Source organism: Sus scrofa, chromosome 13 (assembly GCF_054392235.1).
Source record: "Sus scrofa isolate SSC_HxYL_T2T_F1_AM1 chromosome 13, Sscrofa_HxYL_maternal_Yorkshire_Landrace_v2.0, whole genome shotgun sequence".
NCBI lineage: Eukaryota > Metazoa > Chordata > Mammalia > Artiodactyla > Suidae > Sus > Sus scrofa.
This window is the reverse complement of record NC_139395.1, coordinates 60,137,160-60,158,725: the sequence shown is the minus strand read 5'-3', so window position 1 is coordinate 60,158,725 and position 21,566 is coordinate 60,137,160. Positions and strand designations below refer to the sequence as shown.

The 21,566-nt window shown below is 40.3% G+C and overlaps 1 protein-coding gene across 3 annotated transcripts in view; it reads right to left on the bottom strand.

The window, feature by feature from the left end:
• Positions 1 to 21,566, bottom strand: part of C13H3orf49 (chromosome 13 C3orf49 homolog) — a 127,250-nt gene that overhangs the window by 3,050 nt on the left and 102,634 nt on the right. For 2 of the 3 annotated variants that reach the window (XM_084988855.1, XM_084988856.1), the window contains exons 2-4: positions 6,250 to 6,572; positions 2,764 to 2,888; positions 268 to 381 (exon numbers count right to left, since the gene is read on the bottom strand). In XM_084988855.1, the coding sequence (XP_084844981.1) occupies positions 268 to 381; positions 2,764 to 2,888; positions 6,250 to 6,493 (483 nt within the window). In that variant the 5' untranslated portion in view covers positions 6,494 to 6,572. Of the gene's footprint in view, positions 1 to 267; positions 382 to 2,763; positions 2,889 to 6,249; positions 6,573 to 11,024; positions 11,382 to 21,566 lie in introns of those variants that run through there. The other variant, XM_013981845.3, reaches the window with a different exon arrangement.

The window sequence follows — 21,566 nt, the reverse complement described above, 5'->3', positions numbered from 1 at the left end:
CATCTCCTTTCTTCTCAGAAGAAACCCATGTGTATGCCTTCATTTTAATTGAATTCAGTTAATATTTATTAGGCACTAAGCATCCTCCTCAGCAGCCTCAGCTATCTTGCAGCCACTCTCAATGTCCCCTCCACCCCAAAACAGGATTCCTTCATGCTAATCATTCATTTCATTCCACATCTGTGCTGTCTAGCAGTTAAGTTGCATTTGGTTAAGCCCGACCCTTGATGCTTGTGAAACACAAAAGTAAAACCCTTGGCCCACTACCTGCATTTGAAGCTTTCCTATGGTTAGATCTGATTTTCGGAGGATGTTTTCCACGCTATGTTTCTTTTTTTTAAGTGCTGGAAAATGTGGTCTCTTTTTTGATAAATATGGAACCTATTGTAAAAATGCAAAAACACATCAGATTAGGAAGTGCCAACATTATTTCTGTGACTGCTTAAATAAGAATTCTTACCCTTGGGACATTCTCTTATAAACCGACCATTTGCCATGTAATAACGTTGGGTTGGAGGCCCTATTCATACTACTCTCCACTCCCCAGGTATCTCATTTGAGCTCAGAGCTCTCTTTGAAGAGATCTATAAGGTGCAGAGAAAAGAGATTGTCTGGTTCTGAAATATACAGTGTCAGGGGGAAAAAAACAGGTCATTTGGAAGAAGAAGAAATTGCCTGTGCCACTGCTGAGCACAGTTAGAATGTGGGGATGTTTTGCCTCAGAAAGCTCATTATCACTGGATCCAGTTGTTAATTTGGTCTCTCTTCTGCAGGTTTCCTATTTTCATGACAGACATGTCTCCAAACATAAAAAGAAAGCTCTGGGTTCTTTTCACTGCGTGCCTGATATTCTTCCTCTTCTCCCTGACTTGCTGGTTACAAGTACCTGTGCTATTGGAAACCATTCCTAGGTCATGCTTCCTGGCTACTATGCCCTTTCTAGACTTATGGGGTTCAATCTTCCCTCCCCTTGTGCTTACTAATGAGCACTAGGACTATTGTGAGACCTACACAAGGTAGGATGTGGGGCCACACCTGGGTCTTGCCCTTTGCCTGGGTTTACAGCAAGTCTCCTGAACTACTGCTTTGCCCTACCAGCTTGCCAATAGCACTTGCAGGACTTACCCAATCCATCTAGAGTGGGGAATCCTCTTTTCTTCTCTTTCATGAAAACTAGTGCATTTTTTCTACTTAGCACTTTCTACACGTGGTAATTATTTAAGTTATTTCTGTGTTTGCTGAGTACCACTATTAAAAAGTCCAGTGCCTAGCAAGGTCAGGCAGCTTTCATAAAACAGGCTCTGTTGAGGCTGGTGTGAACTGGAGAGAGCATGCCGCCTGCAAAGGTGGAGCTTCTGTGTGGCTCCTGCTCTTGTCAGAGGAAATGCAGGACTAGAGTTTCCAAGTCCTCCTGATTTTTGTTGGGAGTTATTCTAATTTTTAAATGTAGCCAATGAACTCAAATGTATTTTTGAGAACATTCTGAGAGCTAACATGCAGTGCCATGGTTTAACACCTCGCTCCTCTATCAAACTCTAGGTTCCAGAGGTCAGAACCAAGATTATCAGATCATCTTTGTAGTCCCCAAACCTAGAAATTTCCCAGCACATAATAGGAATACAATAAACACGAACCTAGTGCATAAGAGGCAAAATTCAAAACTAATACTAGGGCATGCTCTGGCCATGATACTCTAAAGCAACGATCAATAGAACTTCCTATAGAAACAGAAGTGTTCTGGATCTCTGCTGTCCAAAACAATGGCCACTGGCGTTATGTATTCACTGGGTACATACTGAAATGTACCAAGTGCAGCTAAGGGAATGGACTTTTAATTTAATTTAGTGTTAATTAACCTCAATAGTCACAGGTGGCTATTGGCTACCATATTGGACAGTACAATTAATACCTAGCACTCTAATTAGGAGGAAGCACTCCAGAGCCAAGGCTGGCCAGGTCTGAAGCTTGGCTCTTCCAATTATCTGGGCAAATCTCTCATTGCTATCACTAAAATGATGTCCTACTTATTGTAGTATTCTATTGCTATGTACCTTCAAGCACTGTTGTAAGGATTTTCTGAGTTGATGTTTTTAAAGTACTTAGAACAGGGCCTGGAACATAGCTTTAAGCATATGCCTATTATATTTAAGTAATAATGATATTTTAGGGTCCTATTAAAAAAAAATAGTCTGGGTAATTAAGGCTCAAATATATATACTTGCCGATAAGGATGAGTTTTAGGTTAGAGAATCCTGGATTATCTGGTGCTGCACTATCTATATTATACATGGCTGCTTATATTTTAATTTCAATTAAAATGAAATTCAGTTCCTCAGTTGCACTGGCCACATTTCAAAGTCTTAAAAACCACACATGCTAATGGTTACCATCTTGGACAAATGTATAACTGCATCCTCACAGAAATTCTTTTGGACTACAGAGTTCCTCTGCACATAGCATGCATGATACACCAGATGCTAATACACTAATGTGATATTTAAACTGCTGACAAAGTCCATAGTAGACGGCAAACTCCACTCCTGCCCAGATTGTAGCCGAAGCTGAACAGTTTGAGCTCAGAAGTAGAGGAATCAAACCTGGCTAGCCTACTTTCTGTGTCCTTAATTCTGGGAGTGGAGACACAAGCAGTAGATTTAAAGGCTTTATTATGAGGATTTGTGGTCAGAGAGAACTTGATTTTTACAACCTCCCTAAAACATGGTAGGTCTTTAAAGGTGAGTTTGTTTTAGCTTAGCGTTCTACCTTTTGCATTCCTGAGGGGAGGGATGTCACAGATAACCGCTTGGTGGTTCTCCTGGCTCGAAGGAGCGTATTTCCTTGGGTTATTTCCTCTGTCTCTGCTTCTACAACGTCAAGCTGTATAGTTGCTTAAAAGGCAGTGGGAAGAAAAAGAAGATTTTGAAGGATCACAGTTATAAACATAGTCTCCCTGTTAGAAAGTATCCTGAAAAGACAGCGTCATATGCTGCCTCAGTAGCTTTTTAACTTTGGGGTAAAAAATTTTAAATGAATTTGTTTTACACTTTCTCCTGAACATTTGCCTTTTCTTGTTGTCATAACCTCAGCAGTAACCAACTTTTTTTTTTTTTTTTTTTTTTTTTTTTTTGGCCATGCCTGTGGCCTGTGGAAGTCCCCAGGCCAGGGATCGAACCTACATCATACCAATGACCCCAACCCACTGTGCCATAAGAGAAGTCCTCACCAACCTGTCTTGACAAGGTGATTGATTACCTGTCTTTGAGACTGCAATTTTGCCCTGTCTTCCTTTTCCCTCTAACTCCTGTGGAATTCAAAAAAGTAACTCTCTAATGTGGAAGGCCATCCCTCAAGTATTTGCTATTGATTGAAGCCAAGCTTAATTTGACTTTGCAGCAAAGTGGCTCAAGGCTCTGTCATTCACATACCTTAATAATTTTCTCATATTCCAGGAGTCTAGGTAATCCTGGAGAGCTTAATATTTTTCTCTAGCAATTCAATTCTTAATACAATAAACATAAAGGAAATTTAAAACATTACCATAAATCAAAAACGAGTTTCATACCTAGGCACTGAGACTAAGACAGTAAAAATAAAACCATGTTATTGCCTATAGGAGGCACTAAACTTTACTTTTTTTTGATTAAAATAGAAAAAGGCAAGAAATGAGACTTTCTCCTTGGTGTAGTCAAAAGGATTGATTGGGCCATTGGGGGGAAAAAAGTGTTTTGCACTTTGTGTTTCAGTGTTGTGATGCTGTGTGCAGCACTTAAGATCAACTCATGCTTGAGGTCCAATGATAACTACACCTAGGAACCATGGCTCCACATCTCAGTGACAGAAGTCCCACTTTCAAAGCAGATGCTCAACTCAAGGACTCTTCCCTTTCTCCACCCTCCCATGTCCAGCTCTTCACCACATCGTGCACCTTCTACCTATGAAGATTTCTCCCTTAATCCTGCCATCCCCACCACCACAACCAGCCCAAACTAACCTCATCCCTTGCCTGAATGGAAGGAAGAGCTTTTGCATCTGCTCTTGCCCCCTCCTCCAATACAGTTTCCACTCTCAGCTACCTTTTAAAAATGCAAATCAGATTATATAAATCCCTCAGCTTGAAAGTATTTGATGGTTTCTTATCCTCCTTAAGAAAAGTTCACATTTCTTCATGGGGCTTAGAAACACCCTTACCCTGCCTGACTCATCAACTTTCATTTCTGGATTACTTTCATTTCTTTAATTATACCCAGCATTCTCTTGATATTGGGATCTGAACATGTTTTCCCCCTTCCTGAGCAAGTGTTCTCATGACTCTTCCCTTTTGACTCTTGTTGTCTTTCAGATCCCAACTGAGTTGTCCCTTCCTCGGGGAGCCCTTTTCTGAGCCCTCTTCCCTCAAGCTTACATCTGTGAGGTGTACCCATAGTGCTCTGTGCTTCCACTTTGCATCAGAAGTAATTATCTGCATAATGTTGGAATATCCCTCTGTGCTGTTCCTCCATGAGGGTAGGGACCTTGTCTGTTCTATCTGCTACTTTATCCCCAACACGGTAGTTGGCCTATAATAAGTATTTAGTAAATACTTGGTTTAAAAGTCTAATGAGGATTAAGAGGGTCAAGGAACTCTTTTTTGGCCATAGCTAAGACAGGGTCATCAAGTTAGAGTCGTAGCCTGAAGGATGGGCAAGTTTCTTGGAGAAATCTTACTGCAGATATTTGCTATTCCAATTAAGATGAAAAGAAGCCAAACTGCATGGGCCAAGGGGAAGATTTGGGTCCTCTCTTTTCTGCTGGACCATCCAACTCCAGCCCCATTAGTATAGTATGTCCTCTTTGTTGCTATCAACAGACATAGGCAGGTCAATCCATACCAGGTAATTGCTAGATGCTTGGATGCTTGTATTAGTGACCACCTCTCAGAAGAGAGAGTTTGAAAGGGCTATCAGTTAGCTGGAAGCCATCAAAATTTTTTTTTTCTTTTCTGGAAAAACCTGGTTTGCAGCCTTTATGGCTGTGTCAAATTTGACATTATGTCTAGGTTTCCTTACCTATAAACAAGGACTCTGCAGGTTTCCAAATGCTGTGCTGTAAAGGGCATTAAAAACCTGCAGAGGATATTTATGGCAGTGACCCTCTTCCTTATGACATTGTAGTGATAGACACATGATATGGTGGGTTTTTCAAACACACAGAACTGTGTGTGTGGGGAAAGAGTGAATCCTGTGTAAACTATGAACTCTGTTAATAATAATATACTAATATTGGCTCATCAATTGTAACAAATGTACCAAACTAAGGCAAGATTTTAACAAGACGGAAAATTGTGAGGATGGGAAAAGGAGACAGCATATCTACGGGAACTAACTTTCTGTGTTTTCTGCTTAATTTTTCCAGTAAACCTAAAACTGCTCTAAAAAAAGATCTATTAATTTTTAAAAGTTACAGAGGAGAATGCAAATAGTAGTGGTATAGTTAGTCATCGCTCATAGGACTCCCCCAAAACAGCATTACTACATTGCAAAAAAGTTCAAACGTTGATTCTTCACAAAAAACAAGGGAAGTAGATACAAGAAAACTTCCTTTATGACTCACCCAATCACAAATTTTTAAAAATAGAATTCTCACCATACTTTCCTCTGTTCGAAGTAGTCATTTGAAAGTGTGACTCAGTACTTTATCCAGAAACACAGCAAAATTGGCTTACTTTCATTTATTTTTCTAATCATGTGTGTATACGTATGCATTGAAATAAAAAGTGGCTTTAGACTGATTAGACAACTGACTGCCTGAACTGGGAGGAGCCTCAAAGGCAATCTAATTCGAAGCTTTTCAAAATGTATGTACATACATGTCACCGGGGAATCTTTCTAAAATGCAGATTCTGACACAGTAGACCTGGGTGGGGCATGAGATTCTGCATTTCAGACAAGCTCCCAGGAGATGCCATGCTTTGGGTAACCAGAAAATCCATCTTGGGAGTTCCCATAATGGCTCACTTGGGGCACTGCTTTGGCTAATACCCATGAGAACTCAAGTTTGATCCCTGGCCTTGCTCAGTGGATTAAGGGTCTGGCATTGCTGTGGCTGTGGTGTAGGCCAGCAGCTGTAGCTCCGATTCGACCTCTAGCCTGGGAACTTCCATATGCTGCGGGTGCGGCCCTCAAAAAAAAAAAAAAAAAGAAAAAGAGAATCCATTCTAATTTCATTTTTCCTCTTGGCTTTGACACGCAACCACATATTGCCTTTGATTACCATTCTGTGAGAGCTTTCTCATTCTTGGTTTAGTAAATAACTTGGGTGATGGCAGCTCCTTGACGATTCTGGGAAGAAGGCTCTGAGTGTTTGAAAGGAGGGTTTCCTTATGAGGAGTGGAGCCCCCTCCGTGGACACTTGCTGGCTTGCTTCTGTGCTTGCACAGCAGCATCCTCCCCAAAACAGTCTTCACTTTCTTCACCAAATTTTTTTTCGGATTTCGCTGGCTTTCATGAAATTCCATGTCACTGTCACTGGGTGATTCCTCTTTGGGGACCAATACCTTTTGTTTCACTAAGTTGGTAGACACAGCTCTATGCCATCTGAACAAAATAAAAATAATTAGCATCAAGGATACTATAAAGTGAAAAATGAATCACTTACGTTGTGAAACTCTGCTGCAAATGTGAATATATACTTCCAAAAAAAAAAACTGAAGACCAAACATCAAATCACAGGAAAAATAAAGCCAAAGCAACTACTTGGTGTTTTGCTGCCTAACTCTAGAAGAATATTCTGGCCTCTATTTAATTTAACCTTCATAGCAGGGAGGGTATATTATTATCTTCATTTATCTAATGAGTAAACTCAGACAGAGATTAATTGATCCAGCATAGAATGTAGATTTTAATCTCAGTTTGTGACTGTCAGAATATATGATCTCACATGGGCGGGTTGGCTATGGTTGGAGATAGTTTTTGCTGGATTTGGTAGTTCCAAGGCTACAGTGATGAGAGATGAGCATCCGCTAGGGTAATCAATGAAGAATAGAGTCTCCAGAGTTCTCGTCATGGCTCAGTGGTTAACAAACCCAACTAGCATCCCTGGCCTTGCTCAGTGAGTTAAGGATCCGATGTTGCCGTGAGCTATGGTGTAGGTCGCAGACACAGCTCAGATCCTGCATTGCTGTGGTTCTGGCGTAGGCTGGTGGCTACATCTATGATTGAACCCCTAGTCTGGGAACTTCCATATGCTACGGGTGCAGCCCTAAAAGACACACACACACACACACACACACACACACACACACACACACACACACACACACACACACAGAGTCTCCAAGGTCCTATAAGCACTATATTTACATAGAATATTCATGTAGGGAGAATAAGTCTAAATGTATGTTTCCCAAAGTCCAAATAGCCATAGACCATGATCATAATTTCTGCATATTTTTGTAATAAAAATAGGTAATATTTCTTAAGAGACTTTTGTGTGCTAAACACTGATCTGAATTCTTTCCTGGGTATTGTAATTTAATACTCCTACTGTCATCTCAATTTTACAAATGAGGAGATTAAAACTTGGCAAGATTAAGCAATTTATGCCCAATCTGACCCCAAAGTTTGTGCCTCTATCCTCTGTGCTAGGTGAAGATTATCCATGCCATGATAGCCTTATTTACCTAATATTCTTCCTTAATTAACTGTTTTTTTGTTAGTTTTATCCAAAGCAATAATATCCATGAAATCCCAGGGAATTTTTTTAGGCTGTGCCTGTGGTATGCAGAGGTTCCTGGGCCAGAGATCAAACCTGAACCATGGCAGTGAACAACACCAGATCCTTAACCTGCTTAGCCACCAGGGAACTCCCTTTTATTCCCCCCAAACCAAGGATTTAAGAAAAATAACCTTTTTATTTTGAGATTATTGTACTTTCACATGCAGTGGTAAGAAAGAATACAGGGAGATTTTCCGTATATTCTTATATACCCAATTTTTGCCAATGGTAACCTCCTGTAAAACTGGAATACATGATCACAGCCAGGATACAGACATTGATACTGTCAAGACACAGAACATTTCTGGCACCACCAGGATCCTTCCTGTTTTATAGCCACACCTACTTCCCACTCACCCCCACATTTTCCTTAAACCCTAGCAACCACTAAGCTGTTCTCCATTGTGTCATTTACAGCCTTTCAAGAAGGTATTATAAGTAGAATAAAATAGCATGGAGTTGACCCTGGAACATGGGTTTGAACTACACGTAATTTTTTTCAGTAGTAAATACTATAGTACTACATAATGCAAGGTTGGTTGAATCCGTGGATGTGAAACCTTGGGTACTGAGGAACCACCAATGGAGGACTGACTTAAGTTATCCATGAATTTTGGACTGTGCAGAGGGCTGGCATCCCTAACCCGCACTTTGTTCAAAGGCCAACTGTATCATCTTTTAGGATTTACTTTTTTCACTTAGCATAATTTTCCAGATATTCATCCACATTTTTGTGTTTGTCAATCACCTGTTCCTTTTTATTGCTGAGTAAATAGTCCACAGTGTGGATGTACCACACTTCGTCCAACCATTCATTCATTGGAAGACATTTGGGATGTTTCCAATTTGAGGCTGCTATGAGTAAATCTATTATAAACATATGAGTACAGGTTTTTATGTGAACATAAATTTTTATTTTTCTTGGTGAAATCCCAGGTTTTTAAAATCACATTATGTTATATTTATAATACACACAATCAACCTTTCTTTTTTTCTTTCTCTGCACGCATGGCCTGCAGAAGTTCCCCTGCCAGGGATCTAACCCTAGCCAAAGCAGTGCCCCAAGTGCAATGACAACACCAGATCCTTAACTGCTAGGTCACCAGAGAATGCCATGCAATATGTATTTTTAATGTGGATATAAATAAATTCATAACTATTAAAAATGTTCTTCATGTACAACTTGAAATATCTCAAGTCCCACCAGCATCTCAATACTATTCTCCAGGAAAATACTGTTCTCAACTGAACCTAATTCGCTCAGCTTCTCTATAATTATGCATGAGAAGTAATTTAGCCCAGGTACTGGAGTTAAATGGTTTGGTTCAACCCAGCAGCACAGTTCATAGCCATGTGATCTTGGGTGTGTTATTTAACATCTAGAAGCTTCAGTTTTCTCATTTGAAAATAGGTACATTATTCTCAGAAATGTACAAATAAAAAAATAATTTAGGTGCTTGGAACTTGATAAAACATTTGATAAGTTTGTAACATTTATTACCTTTGTGGAGCAGATCTGTGTGGGGAAAATTTAAAGGGAAGAAGGCAGCACAAGCTAGAAGTCAAAAGAAAGGAGTTCTGGTGGGCTAGCAGCCTCCCCTCTGGGACCAAGGACAAAGAGTTCTGCCAGCTGTATACACACAATCTCAAGAGGGTGCTATTAACATTGTTAGTATAGTTGTGCTTAGTTACTAAGATAACTAACATTCTGGCAAAGGCTGTGAAACGTCCTAAGGAAGGGATACCGTTTTATAATTTGCCCAAAGATCATTTATAGGACAGGATTAATCTCTCATAGACCCCTATGAGAATCCTCTAATGAAGCCATCAATTTCTACGACCATAAATACACACACACAGAAATAAAAGCTTAGTAAGTTCAAGAACCCCCAAGGCCATCTATGTAATCTCCTCAGGTAAAAAGCCCAGCTCCAAGCAGTTTCTGATCTCTAGAAATCTGGAGAATGCATCGCTCACTCCCATCCCCCACGCCCTCATTCCCAATCTATTTATAACAGGATTAACAAAGGTGATTCTGCTCTAGGACCTAGGAAGAAAACAGTTGCAATTTCTGTTATGGAAAGAATTCTTTCTTTCCTAAGTTTTAAGAATCTCAATTGGTTGTGAATTTATTTGGTTGTACTGCCTCTCCTTTTAACCCTTTATTTCTCATTGACGGTGGAAATCTGTATAATTTCATTTTGCCCTTCGAAGTTTAAAAGTCAGGTCTTTGAGGCTCTGGGCCTCAAGAAAACACATTTTGACCTACCTGAGCGATTGCTTACAAACCTGCTAAGAAAGAAGCCAAAAGAAATTGGAAAATAAACCATCTCACTGACTTAAAGTGTATGCACATGGGGAAATACATGTGGTGTACATATTTTAGGAGACAACACTGCTGGGCAAGGGAACCAAAGGGGCATTGACTATGGACTTGTCTTGAAAAATGCACTAGTGAATTTTCAGAATAATATTATTTGTTGTCTAAAATTATGAGATGGAACTATTAACTTAGTATCTACTTATTTTAGCACAATATGCAACACTAAAACAGGTAGAAAGAAAAGTTTTTCTTTTTGCTTTTTTTTTTGGCCACCCCACAGCATATGGAGTTCTCCAGCCAGGGATCACATCTGAGCCACAGTTGCTACCTAAGCTGCAGCTGTGGCAACTCGGAATCCTTAACCCACTGAATGAGGCCACGGATTGAACCTGCATCCTCAGGAACATTTGTTGGGCTCTTAACTCGCTGAGCCACAATGGGAACTCCAACAATGAAGACTTTTCTAGGAGTTCCCGTTGTGGCACAGTGGAAACGAATCCGACTAGGAACCATGAGGTTGTAGGTTCGATCCCTGGCCCCGCTCAGTGAGTTAAGGATCTGGTGTTGTCGTGTAAGCTGTGGTGTAGTTTGCAGACCCGACTCAGATCTGGTGCTGCTGTGGCTCTGGTGTAGGCTGGCGACTACAGCTCTGATTAGACCACTAGCCTGAGAACCTCCATATGCCGCAGGTGTGGCCCTCAAAAGACAAAAGGAAAAAAAATAAAAAGACTTTTCTAATCACAAAATGAAGCTTCCCCGTGGCACTAGATTTCTGGATCCAATATATAAATGTGGTCCCCTCCTGCTCAAAGCCATACAGAGACTTGCGTTCTAAATACAATGATTCAAAAGAGATGCTACCTTTTTAAATCATCACAAAGAGTATTGTTTCATGCAAAATCCAAAGAGTCTCACTTAAGAGAGAAGAAAATGAGTCCCAATGTCCTACCTTTCAATCCCTTTCCTTTTCAATGAGCCGTTTTTTTTTCTGGGTTGCTGAAACCTTCGATATTGACCAGCTCTTCCACAAGCAAACTTAAAGGGCTCTGGCTTATAGAGCTGAGGGCGGTCCATTGCTGTCACCTTCACCTGCGGTAGCCGTTTTTGGATTTCTTTGGCTTTTGAGTTCATTAACTTCAAAACCAAATTGTCCAGTAACTGAGGCACTTTTAACTTCTGGGCTGTTTGGGGTAAAGTATGTAGGAAATTTTTGGAATGGCTTCCTTATTCCCTTCCAAGTGTTAGAGACATCATTTGTGGGACCAGCCCTGTTTGCCACTTCTCAGAGGTCACCAGTGATGCATTTGACGGAGGAGTGGGAAATTCCCTTTCTTGTTGTGGATGCCTGGGCAAGGCAAATGCAGAACAGGTGACCTGATTGTATAACCACTTCCATTTGGGTTGGTGATAAAATAATCACCAATTGATTATCACCTTCAGATGTGCGTGTTTGCATTCCAAAGAGGGAGGGCAGAAACAGAATTCCAAAGAGGGCAGCTTTTGTTCGATCTTTCAGCTAGAGCTGATGGTCTCTCTCTCCAGTTTTTATCTGTCCTTTTCAAAGTACACCCCATGGAATGTTTTATCATATTTGGTATTTTGCAGTGGACTCCAAAACATGTGGCTGAAGACGTTCACCCCTTTCTTCTAACATTTCCTGGAGAAATAAATTCTGGCTGGGTTGGAACTTCTCACCACAAGGTGGCAGCAGACACTAGGATTTATTACCAGCCCTCTCTGGTGCTTTGAGTTTTTCAGTCTGAACTAACCAGAAGCTAAGAAGGAAAACTCAAGAATTACTCTGTTTTCTGTATTTATTTATACTTGGTAATCTTGAGCTGGCTTCTCAAACTTTTGTGTGCACACAAACTACCTGGGGATCTTATTAAAATGCAGATTTCAATGTAGTGGATCTGGGGTGGGACCTAAGAATGTGCATTTCTAACAAACTCCCAGATGATGCTGATGCTGCTGGTCCGTAGATTGCATTTGGAGTAGTGAGAATTTTTTATATTCTTGTACTTGGGAAAGAGCTTAAAATGGTCAAGAATGAAATGTGTAACATTAAGGGGTTAGAAGGTGGCAGTTTTGAGAGTTAGACCTGGGTTCTTGTTCCAGCCAAGCTCCATACATCAATTCATGTAACCTCTCAGTGCTTGTTTTCTCATCTGTAAAGTAGGGAAACTAACTGACTCAACCATAGGAGAGTGGGTGCAGGTGGTCCTTTGAGAATCACTGAAGTACAGCATACCTGATATGCTTTAGCAAAAATGGGTATGTGGGTCTACTGGTCTGTTTTTCTTCATCTGTTAGACTCTCCAGAGGACAATATATAAAAGGTGCTTGAATGAATGAGCATTTTCTTTAACCATAGACCAATTTTTTTTTTATCAATTATTGGAATAGCTGTCAATTCTCTTGTACCTTGCCAAATACCTGCATGAATGGGATTAATTTTACATAGGAAAATAGAGCTGGTTCTTATTTGTGTTTGCACGTGACTGTGAGTGTGCAGGTAACAGGCTGAAACTTGTGTTGCTCTGGCTTCCATTACAAGATGTATGGGTTCTCCAAGGAGTCTTAAAACAGGTGATGGAGCTTGCAAATGTGGAAGAGAGGGAAGAGCCAGGCAAAGAGCACAGACAGGCATGGATTTTGAGCCAGATCTGTTTTTAAATTTTAGCTCTGCCGCTTACAAGCTAAAAGGCAGGTGACAAAACCCCTCTGAACCTGCATTTCTTTTTTTTTTAGGGCCACACCCACAGCATATGGAGGTTCCCAGGCTAGGGATTGAATCGGAGCTACAACTGCCGGCCTATACCACAGCCACAGCAACACAGGATCTGTACCATGTCTGCAACCTAACCACAGCTCATGGCAACACTGGACCCTTAGCCCACTGAGCAAAGCCAGGGATCAAACCTGTGTCCTCATGGATCCTACTTGGGTTTGTTAACTGATGAGCCATGAAGGGAACTCCTGAACCTGCATTTTCTTATCTTAAAAAGAATAGAAAATTCTAGTTTTGGGAAGTTTTATTCATTCAGTTACCCAACAATTATTTGAATGTCTAGTTGTTCTCTAGACATCTGGGATACAGCAGTGAACCATATACACAAAATCCAGGAACAAATATAGATTAACATGCTGTAAGAGAGGCTAGCAACAAAGAAAACAAATAATTAGCTTTGGTTAGTGGTAAGAGTGATGAAAAACATTTGAGGAAAATAGGATAGAACCATCGAAGGGGAGGAGCAATTTTAGACAAGGAATCAGCAAAGGCAGGCCCGATGGAGGAGGTCATTGGGCCTGAGAGCTCAATAAGATAAATGCGTCAGTTGTGCGCAGATCTGTCTGTTCCAGGCAGATGAAATAGCAGGTACCAAAGCCCTGAACTGGAAGGAGTCTGATGGCTTTGAAAGTTTACAAAATAGGCAGGGTGGCTGCAGAAGAGAGATGGATGTGTGTGTTGAGCTAGAAAGACAGGCTGGGCCACATCCATGAGATCCTATAGAACAATCCAAAGACTTTGGTCTTGATCTTCAGAATAATGGAAAGTTATTTTTTTCAATCATTAAAAAATTAAGTTATGGTAAAACACATAAAACTTACCATCTTAACCACTTCTTTTTGGGCCCTAGGCCAGGGAGCAAATCTGAGCTGCAGCTGCAACTTGCACTACAGCTGTGGCAATGCCAGATCCTTAACCCACTGAGGGAGGCCAGGGATTGAACCCTTGTCCTCATGGACTTATGTCAGGTTCTTAACCCAGCTGAGCCACAATGGGAATTCTCTCCAGAACTTTTTTTTTTTTTAAATCTTGCAAAACTGAAACTCTGTCCCCATTAAACCATAACTCCCAATAACTTTTCTGTCTGTATGAATGTGATGATTGTTTTGAAGGAGCTAGTCAATACATAGTTATTCTGGGCAATGAGGATCCACTGTTGAACAAAACAATTACTGTCCAGGTTTTACAATCTAGTGGAGGAGACAGATACCACACTTGTTAGCAAATTGATCAAGCATTTCAGACACAATTGATAAGGAATGCTATGAAAAATTAGGAACGCATGGTAGAAAGTGTGTGGAAACGGTTGCTTCTGCCAGAGTGATTAAGAAAGGCCTCTCAAAGAAGTGACATTTGAGGTGAGACATTTCAGGTTGAAAGGGGCACAAATTATGGTAAGATCTATATTCCAAAGAAAAGTGTTCCAAAGATGGAAAACTAGCAGAGCAAAAGTTCTGAGGTGGGTGGGAACTAGTGCATGTTTGCAGGCAGGAAGGAGACCCATGTAGTGGGAACATAAGTGACAAAGGAAGGCAATGTTCTGTTTGTGTTTAAAAAAAACAACAAAAAAAAAGATAGCTGGGGAGTCATGGGTTCGATCCTCAGCCCAGTGCTACTGGTGCCATGGGTTAAAGGATCCAGCATGGTCGGAACATCCATATGCTGTGAATGTGGCCATAAAAGGATTTAAAAAAAAAAGACTACCATGTGCTGCTTGGAGTGTGTATTGGACAGGAAAATGTACATTTGTTGAAGAAGCAATTGGTCCAGGACAGAGATGCTACTGTTAGGAGTAGAGTGGGATAGAAGGGCACAGATTCAGGGAGTATTTAGGAGGCATAATACTGACATGAATTGGGTAGGGGGGTGGGGTGAGTGGAGAGAGGGAAATACTAGATGGAGAAGTTAGCTTGTTCCAGTGGTTCAAGTCTGAGATGGGAATGGTTTAACTAAATAGGGGTGATGGAGCTGAAGAGAAGGGCACCAATTCAAGAGTCCCCCAGAAGTCCTCTTTTCACCTGTCCTTCACGGGATAGAGCTTGGAGTCAAGCCCACCCCATCATTCCTAGACATTTGTAAATGTTAACTCTTTAAAAAGCCAGAGGTGGGCAAAGTCCAGGCAAATCACAACCTCCCTAGTTCTTAATACTATCCTTCTCTTGAACACCTCTGGGATCACCTAATTCTATTTGGGTAATCATATCAACCGTTGACTCCTAAGAGGTAGCAACTGACTGAAACCACTGAGTCAGAGATTATGAACATGAAAGCTTGTGGAGCCAGGCAGGTAAATTGGAGAAGCTGGTTTAACAGGGAGGGGCAGCAACTGTAGTCAACTGTAGAGTGCTGGGCCAATCAAATGCCTTTGACCTTCACACTGTTAAGATTCTTCATTTAAAAATGTAGCCTGTGTATTTAGCTTGTGGGTCACTTATTTGCTGGCCCCAGAGATCTTTTAAGGTATATTCTCAATTCAGCCAGCCAGGTCTTTCCCATCAGTGATCCCAAGTCTGGTTGCCTCCCAGCCCCCAAGTTTTAATTTAAACGTAATAACTTGCATTTTATTTGCTTGGGGCAAATGATTCAGTTGTTTTTGTACTTCTCTCTGGTTTTGCACTAACTTCATCTAGCAATGTGTAAATTCTCTGGAAACCTGGTAAGCAGAGATTCCAGGTGTGATTTCTAATCTGGGAGGAATCAACATATAGAACAATGCAGGACGATGTGTCTTAGTGACCCGGAGTCATTTTAAAACTGAATCATTTTGAAAATGAATGAACCTAGCAAGCTCAAGAGTCCTCATGAATTCTGGCAGCTCCAGATTTACTAGGGTTTGGAAGGCCTCTGCATGTAGAGGAATATGAACTGGGGACTTTTTCTCCTTGCTCGAGTAAATCCCCTTCCTGGAGCTTTCGCCCATTTGAGAGAAGGTGTCACTTTACAGATAACTTAGCAAGAACTGCGTCATGAGGAAGTATATACTGGGTGCCTAGAGACAGAATGTTGCAGCCAAGGATTCCTTACCAAGGCGGTATCACTTTCTAGTGGTAGGGGAAGGCACAGGCTGGAGAACAGTGTTTCTTAAGCAGCAAGAGGCTTTTCAAGAAATGATGCCTTTTTTTCCATTTGCTTTTGGTGTTGGTTGCTGCCCCGGGTTGGTATCTATAACTTTAGACTCTTATTCATATAGCTCTGAAATAATCATTTGCTTTGCTTTTACTCTCCTTAGTAATTCTAACTCTTCAGAAGATGTCAAGTGCTCTGGGATGTGCCACATTGCAAAGTTGACATTTCGATCAAAATGACCTCTCAGATGTGGTTGATCTGAGTATAAATTTGTGCAAGTTCTTTGGAGGGTAGTTTGGTAAAATCTACCAGCGTTTGATATCTGCACAGTCTCAGAGCCAGCATGTCACTTCTGGGACCTTATTCTACAGAAATACATAATGATGTAAGGGTATGTGTAGGTTTACTTGTAATGGCAGAAAGCAGAGGCAACCTACATGGCCATCAATAGAAGAATAAATAAATGGTCCTACAGACATCCTATGGACATTGCAGCCATTTAAAGAAGGAGGGAGATCTATGTGTTCCGATGAGGAAGTAAAAAGATAATTCATAGGTGCTATGCAGTGGAGACAGGATGTCCTAAAACTATGAACACAAGAAGATTCCTTTAAAGACAAAAAGCAAAACAATATTCACATGCAAACAGGCAGAGAAATTTTGAGAAGAATATTTACCAAAGATTTAACAGTGGTTATATTTGGCAATTGAGAGTGGAAGTGGTGGCAGAGCAGTGGAAGCAGGAGGAATATGTAGGAGATTTAAAATTTTTCACTTTATATTGTTTGATTTAAAAAAATGCATAACATTTAACTAAAAAATCAACTCCAAGAATTTAAAAATTATTTATCCTAATTTTGAATGCATAATACCAAGACACTTGTGGAAGTGGTGGATTTCCCTCACTGATGCATGTACTAATTTCATAAAATAACTCAACTGATGATTTTTCCTTTAGAATCAGTCACCTCCCGAACTAAAGTCAAACTGTCATTATTGCCAACAAAGCTGTACAAAATATGCTTAACATTCTAAGAATAAATGATGTGTGTCTGAAAAAGTTCTCTAAAATAATTTTCACCTTCTTATCCATGACTAGATTTGATTTTTCCAATAAAAAATGAATAATAGTATTTGTAAAAACAACGAACTTCTACAGCTCTAGTGCTCAGTATGGTAACCACCATCCACTCACAGTTATTAACCACTTGAACATGGCTAGTCGCAACTGAGATGTACTGGAAGTGTAAAATACATACAGGATTTTGAAGACCTTGAGTGAATAAAATAATGTAAAATATCTTATATTTAAAAATGGTGATTATAGGTTGAAATGCTTGAGTTAAATAAAATATAATATCAAAATTAATTTCACCTTAAAAAACTTTTAAAATTGTGGTTACTAGAAAATTTTAAATTGCATACTGGACAGGGCTGTTCTATATAGAGTCCTCAAAATTCTGCAAACAGATTTTTTCTTAAAGTATGGAATACTCTCCTTGAACCCACTATTCCTGTTTTATACATGAACCTGAATTTTGAAATTGAAATAACAGATGACTTAATCACATCGACTCAGCAGGTAGGACATTTAATAAAGTAAGGATATAAGGAAGTCTAAGAAGGACTTTATTTGTTCTGTTTTGCTTTCCTTGGGTGTTTAGGTGAATATTTTATCTTAAACCTGGGGTCACAAACTACAGACTCTCATCTGCATTTGGTATACAAGATGTTCTGAATAACAGAAGATTTTACATTACAACCTCCATTTTAGGATCCTCACAAAAAAGTAAGAAGATCAGGCAACTCATCCCACATTTCTATGTGGGTTGAGAAGCAGCTGCCTCCCTTAGGTTTTCAGTTTCACTGCAATCCCCACTACTCCCTTATGTCCTACAACAAGTTGTTAGACATTATATACAATTGCTACTTAAAGAGTACAAATAGTTTTTAATAAATCTCTGCTTGTCCTTAGGTACAACTATGTAGCATCTTAATTCTCCATCATTCCATGAAGTCACATGCCTGGATTTTAACATAGCTTTAAGTAATTTTTCACAATTTCTCCCTATGATCCAATGATGCACCTACCATGTTTTTTTGTACCTTTTATTTTGACTTATTGATTTAATTTCAGAAAGTGAAGTATTCATTTTGTAATTATTCCGACAAGAAATGCATAATAAAACGCCAACTCTACTTATTTAAATATCGGTTTGATGGATGGGTTGATATGCTCTTAAAATAATTGTCCTCTTTCCTAGATTATTATACGTTCAAGGTATTGAGCTATTTTTCAGAATATACCTTTAGTGGGAAACTAAGTATTCCCAAATCTCTTAGCAGGGAGAAAGCCTAAAATCAATTCATTCTTTAATGCAATGGCAAAGAGGCATAATCAAATGCAGAAATGCGTTATTAACAGGGTCCAACCTGTAAATTAAATAGAAAATCTGAACCAATGAAATGACATGTAACTGTAAGCTTTCAAATGCATACAGTGTCAGAAAATAATAAGGCCTTGATGAATAGGTCAATGGTATCTAAATTATCTATTTCACTTAGCTAAAAAGAATCATTTTCTCATTCATTTGCTGCTATAAAAAATTACCACAAACTTGGTGGTGCCCTAAGTCAGCATAAATTTATGACATTACAGTTCTACAGTCGGAAGTCTGACATGGGTCTCACCAGGCTAAAAATCAGAGTGTCGGCATGGCTGTGTTTTGTGCTTGAGTCTCTAGGGCTGTACCCAGAAGCTTGCCTTTTCCAGCTTCTCGAGGCCACCCGCTTCCTTGGCTAGTCACTCCTTCCTCCATGTGAGAGCCAGCAACTTTGCATCTTTGTGACCATTCATCAGCTCTCCTTCTCAGTCTCTTTTTCTGCCTCCCACTTCCATTTTTTAGGAGGCTTGTGATTACATTGGTCTCATCCAGATGATCTATCTCAAGGTCTCTAAATTGACCATGTTGTTAAGGTCCTTTGTGCCTTGTACCGTATCATACTGAGAGGTCCTGGGGACTAGAAAGTGGACTTCCTTGAGGTGGGGCCATTCTTCTATCAAAAACCTCAAGCATTCTACTTTGCTAAATAACCACAATCCTCTACCTTAGAATACATGTATTTCCTTCACACAATGCAATTTACAGCTATGAAAATAAAATTCCAAATAAGACTTGGAAATGCTGTTTCAGGGGGAGCTCCATGAGAAGAAATTAAAATTTTCCACTTATAAATTTCATGGTTCAGAAATTTTCGGATCATTTCTTAAACAGAAAGCCTCTTGTATTGTCATCTGAAGTACACATTTGGAAGCAGAATAGAATTTGCTGATGTGGGAAAGAGATGAAATACCTATGACTGGAGAGAAACTTGCAAACATTTATTTATTTTTAAAAAATTTTATTATAGGAGTTCTTGTTGTGGTGCAGTGGAAAAGAATCCAACTAGGAACCATGAGGTTGTGGGTTAGATCCCTGGCCTCGCTCAGTGGGTTAAGAATCCAGCATTGCCATGAGCTGTGGTGTAGGTCACAGACTTGGATCCTGTATTCCTCTGGCTGTGGTGTAGGCCAACAGCTGTAGCTCCAATTAGACCCCTAGCCTGGGAACCTCCATATGCCACGGGTGTGGCCCTAAAATAGCAAAAAAAACCCACAAAAAAACAAAAAAACACCAAAATTTTATTGTAGTTAATTTACAATATTTCGTCAGTTTCTGCTCTACAGCAAAGCAACCCATATATACATTCTTCTCATGTTCTGTCCGTTCTATCACAAGTGATTGGATAGAATTTCCTGTGCTAGAGCAGGACCTCATTGCTTATCCTTTCTAAATGTAATAGTTCGCATCTGCTAACCCTAAACTCCCCATCCATCCCATGCAAACATATTTATTTATTTATTGTCTTTGTTTTTTAGGGCCACACCTGAAGCACATGGAGGTTCCCAGGGTAGGGCTCTAATCGGAGCTGTAGCCGCCAGCCTATGCCACAGCAACACGGGATCCAAGCCGAGTCTGTGACCTACACCACACCTCACAGCAACGCCGGATCCTTAATTCACTGAGCAAGGCCACGGATCAAACCCTCAACCTCGTGGTTCCTAGTCAGATTTGTTGATCACTGAGCCACAACAGGAACTCCCCATACAAACATATTTAGAAAGAGAATCTTGGAAACAAAAAATGAAGGAGCATTAATTCTCCAGCACTGCAGAGGTAGAGGGCACCTTTGGACAGGGAGGTGCCAGGGTGGGCAAATGGTGGTTGGGCTTGTGTGCAGGGAAATGCTAAGAGCTGAGGGGACAAAGAAACATGAGCAGGGCACTAAAACTGCTTCCTTCTTCTTCCCAGATACATCATACCTCCTATTAGGCTGGCAGTGCCTGGGGTGGGAGAGAAGAAGCAGATAAAATGCCCTATTCATCATTGTATAAGAGTATATATTTTAGAGTATGTATTTTACTGTGAATGGCCATTGTAATGTCCTTTATGTTTTGTTGCTCAATGGAAAAAATGATTATATACCAACACCTGTCCTACCTCCTTAGCACTTAATAATGGTTTGCCCCAATTAAAGTGGAATAGATTTTTTTTTTTTTTTTGGTCTTTCTGCCATTTCTTGGGCCACTCCCACTGCATATGGAGATTCCCAGGCTAGGGGTCGAATCCAAGCTGTAGTCGCCAACCTACACCAGAGTCACAGCAACGTGGGATCTGAGCTTCGCCTGCAACCTACACCACAGCTCACGGCAACGCCAGATCCTTAACCCACTGAGCAAGGCCAGGGATCGAACCTGCAACCTCATGGTTCCTAGTCGGATTCGTTAACCACTGAGCCATGATGGGAACTCCCCGAACAGAGTTTTAATTTGAGAGTGGAGGGACAATAGGACCTGCATTCAGGGCACTGTCTTTTTCTTTGATGTTTCCAAAGAAGTTTTTGAGAGTCTAGCCTTAGTCCACCTAGCTAAATTCTTCATCATAAAGAAGAGGCTCAGCTGAAATTCAAGGGCAGCAGAGAACAAATAAAAGAGAGGGAGAGAAGGAAGATGGAAAAACAGAATCAAGTCCCATAGGGCAGAAAATGACTTATGTCTCTGAATGAATTACGACGTCAAGCATTGAGTAATTTTTCTGTCACTGTAAGGTTAGATAGACGTTATGGAAGAAGATCATTTAGGAAACTGTTTTTGCCCATATTTCATTCATCATGTCTAATAAAATTTATAATGAATTGATATAAAAAGGAATCCTACATTTTCCATTAGAGTAAATGGCCCATTACTATTACAATAATGGCCAATAATCTACATCACTTATTTCTTAAATACAGTGATATGCTCCTAGACCTAGTTCAGCCAAAGAAGCTTCTCATCAAAGAGCAGTTGACTTGCAGCTTCAGAGAGGATGCATTGTTTGCCCAAGTGGTCATGTGGCCAGTGAGAGGTAGATTAGGGATGTCAGTCAAGGTCTGCTTGGTTCAAAAGTCCATTCCTAATGAGGTCTCTCTCTCCTATCTCCCCAGGATGAGTGCTAGTTGGGCGAGGGCCTTCTCAAAATGTGAAATTCTGAGGACTTTGGCCTTTCCCAATTTTTATCCCAAAGAACTTCACTCTGAATCATGAACACGTTT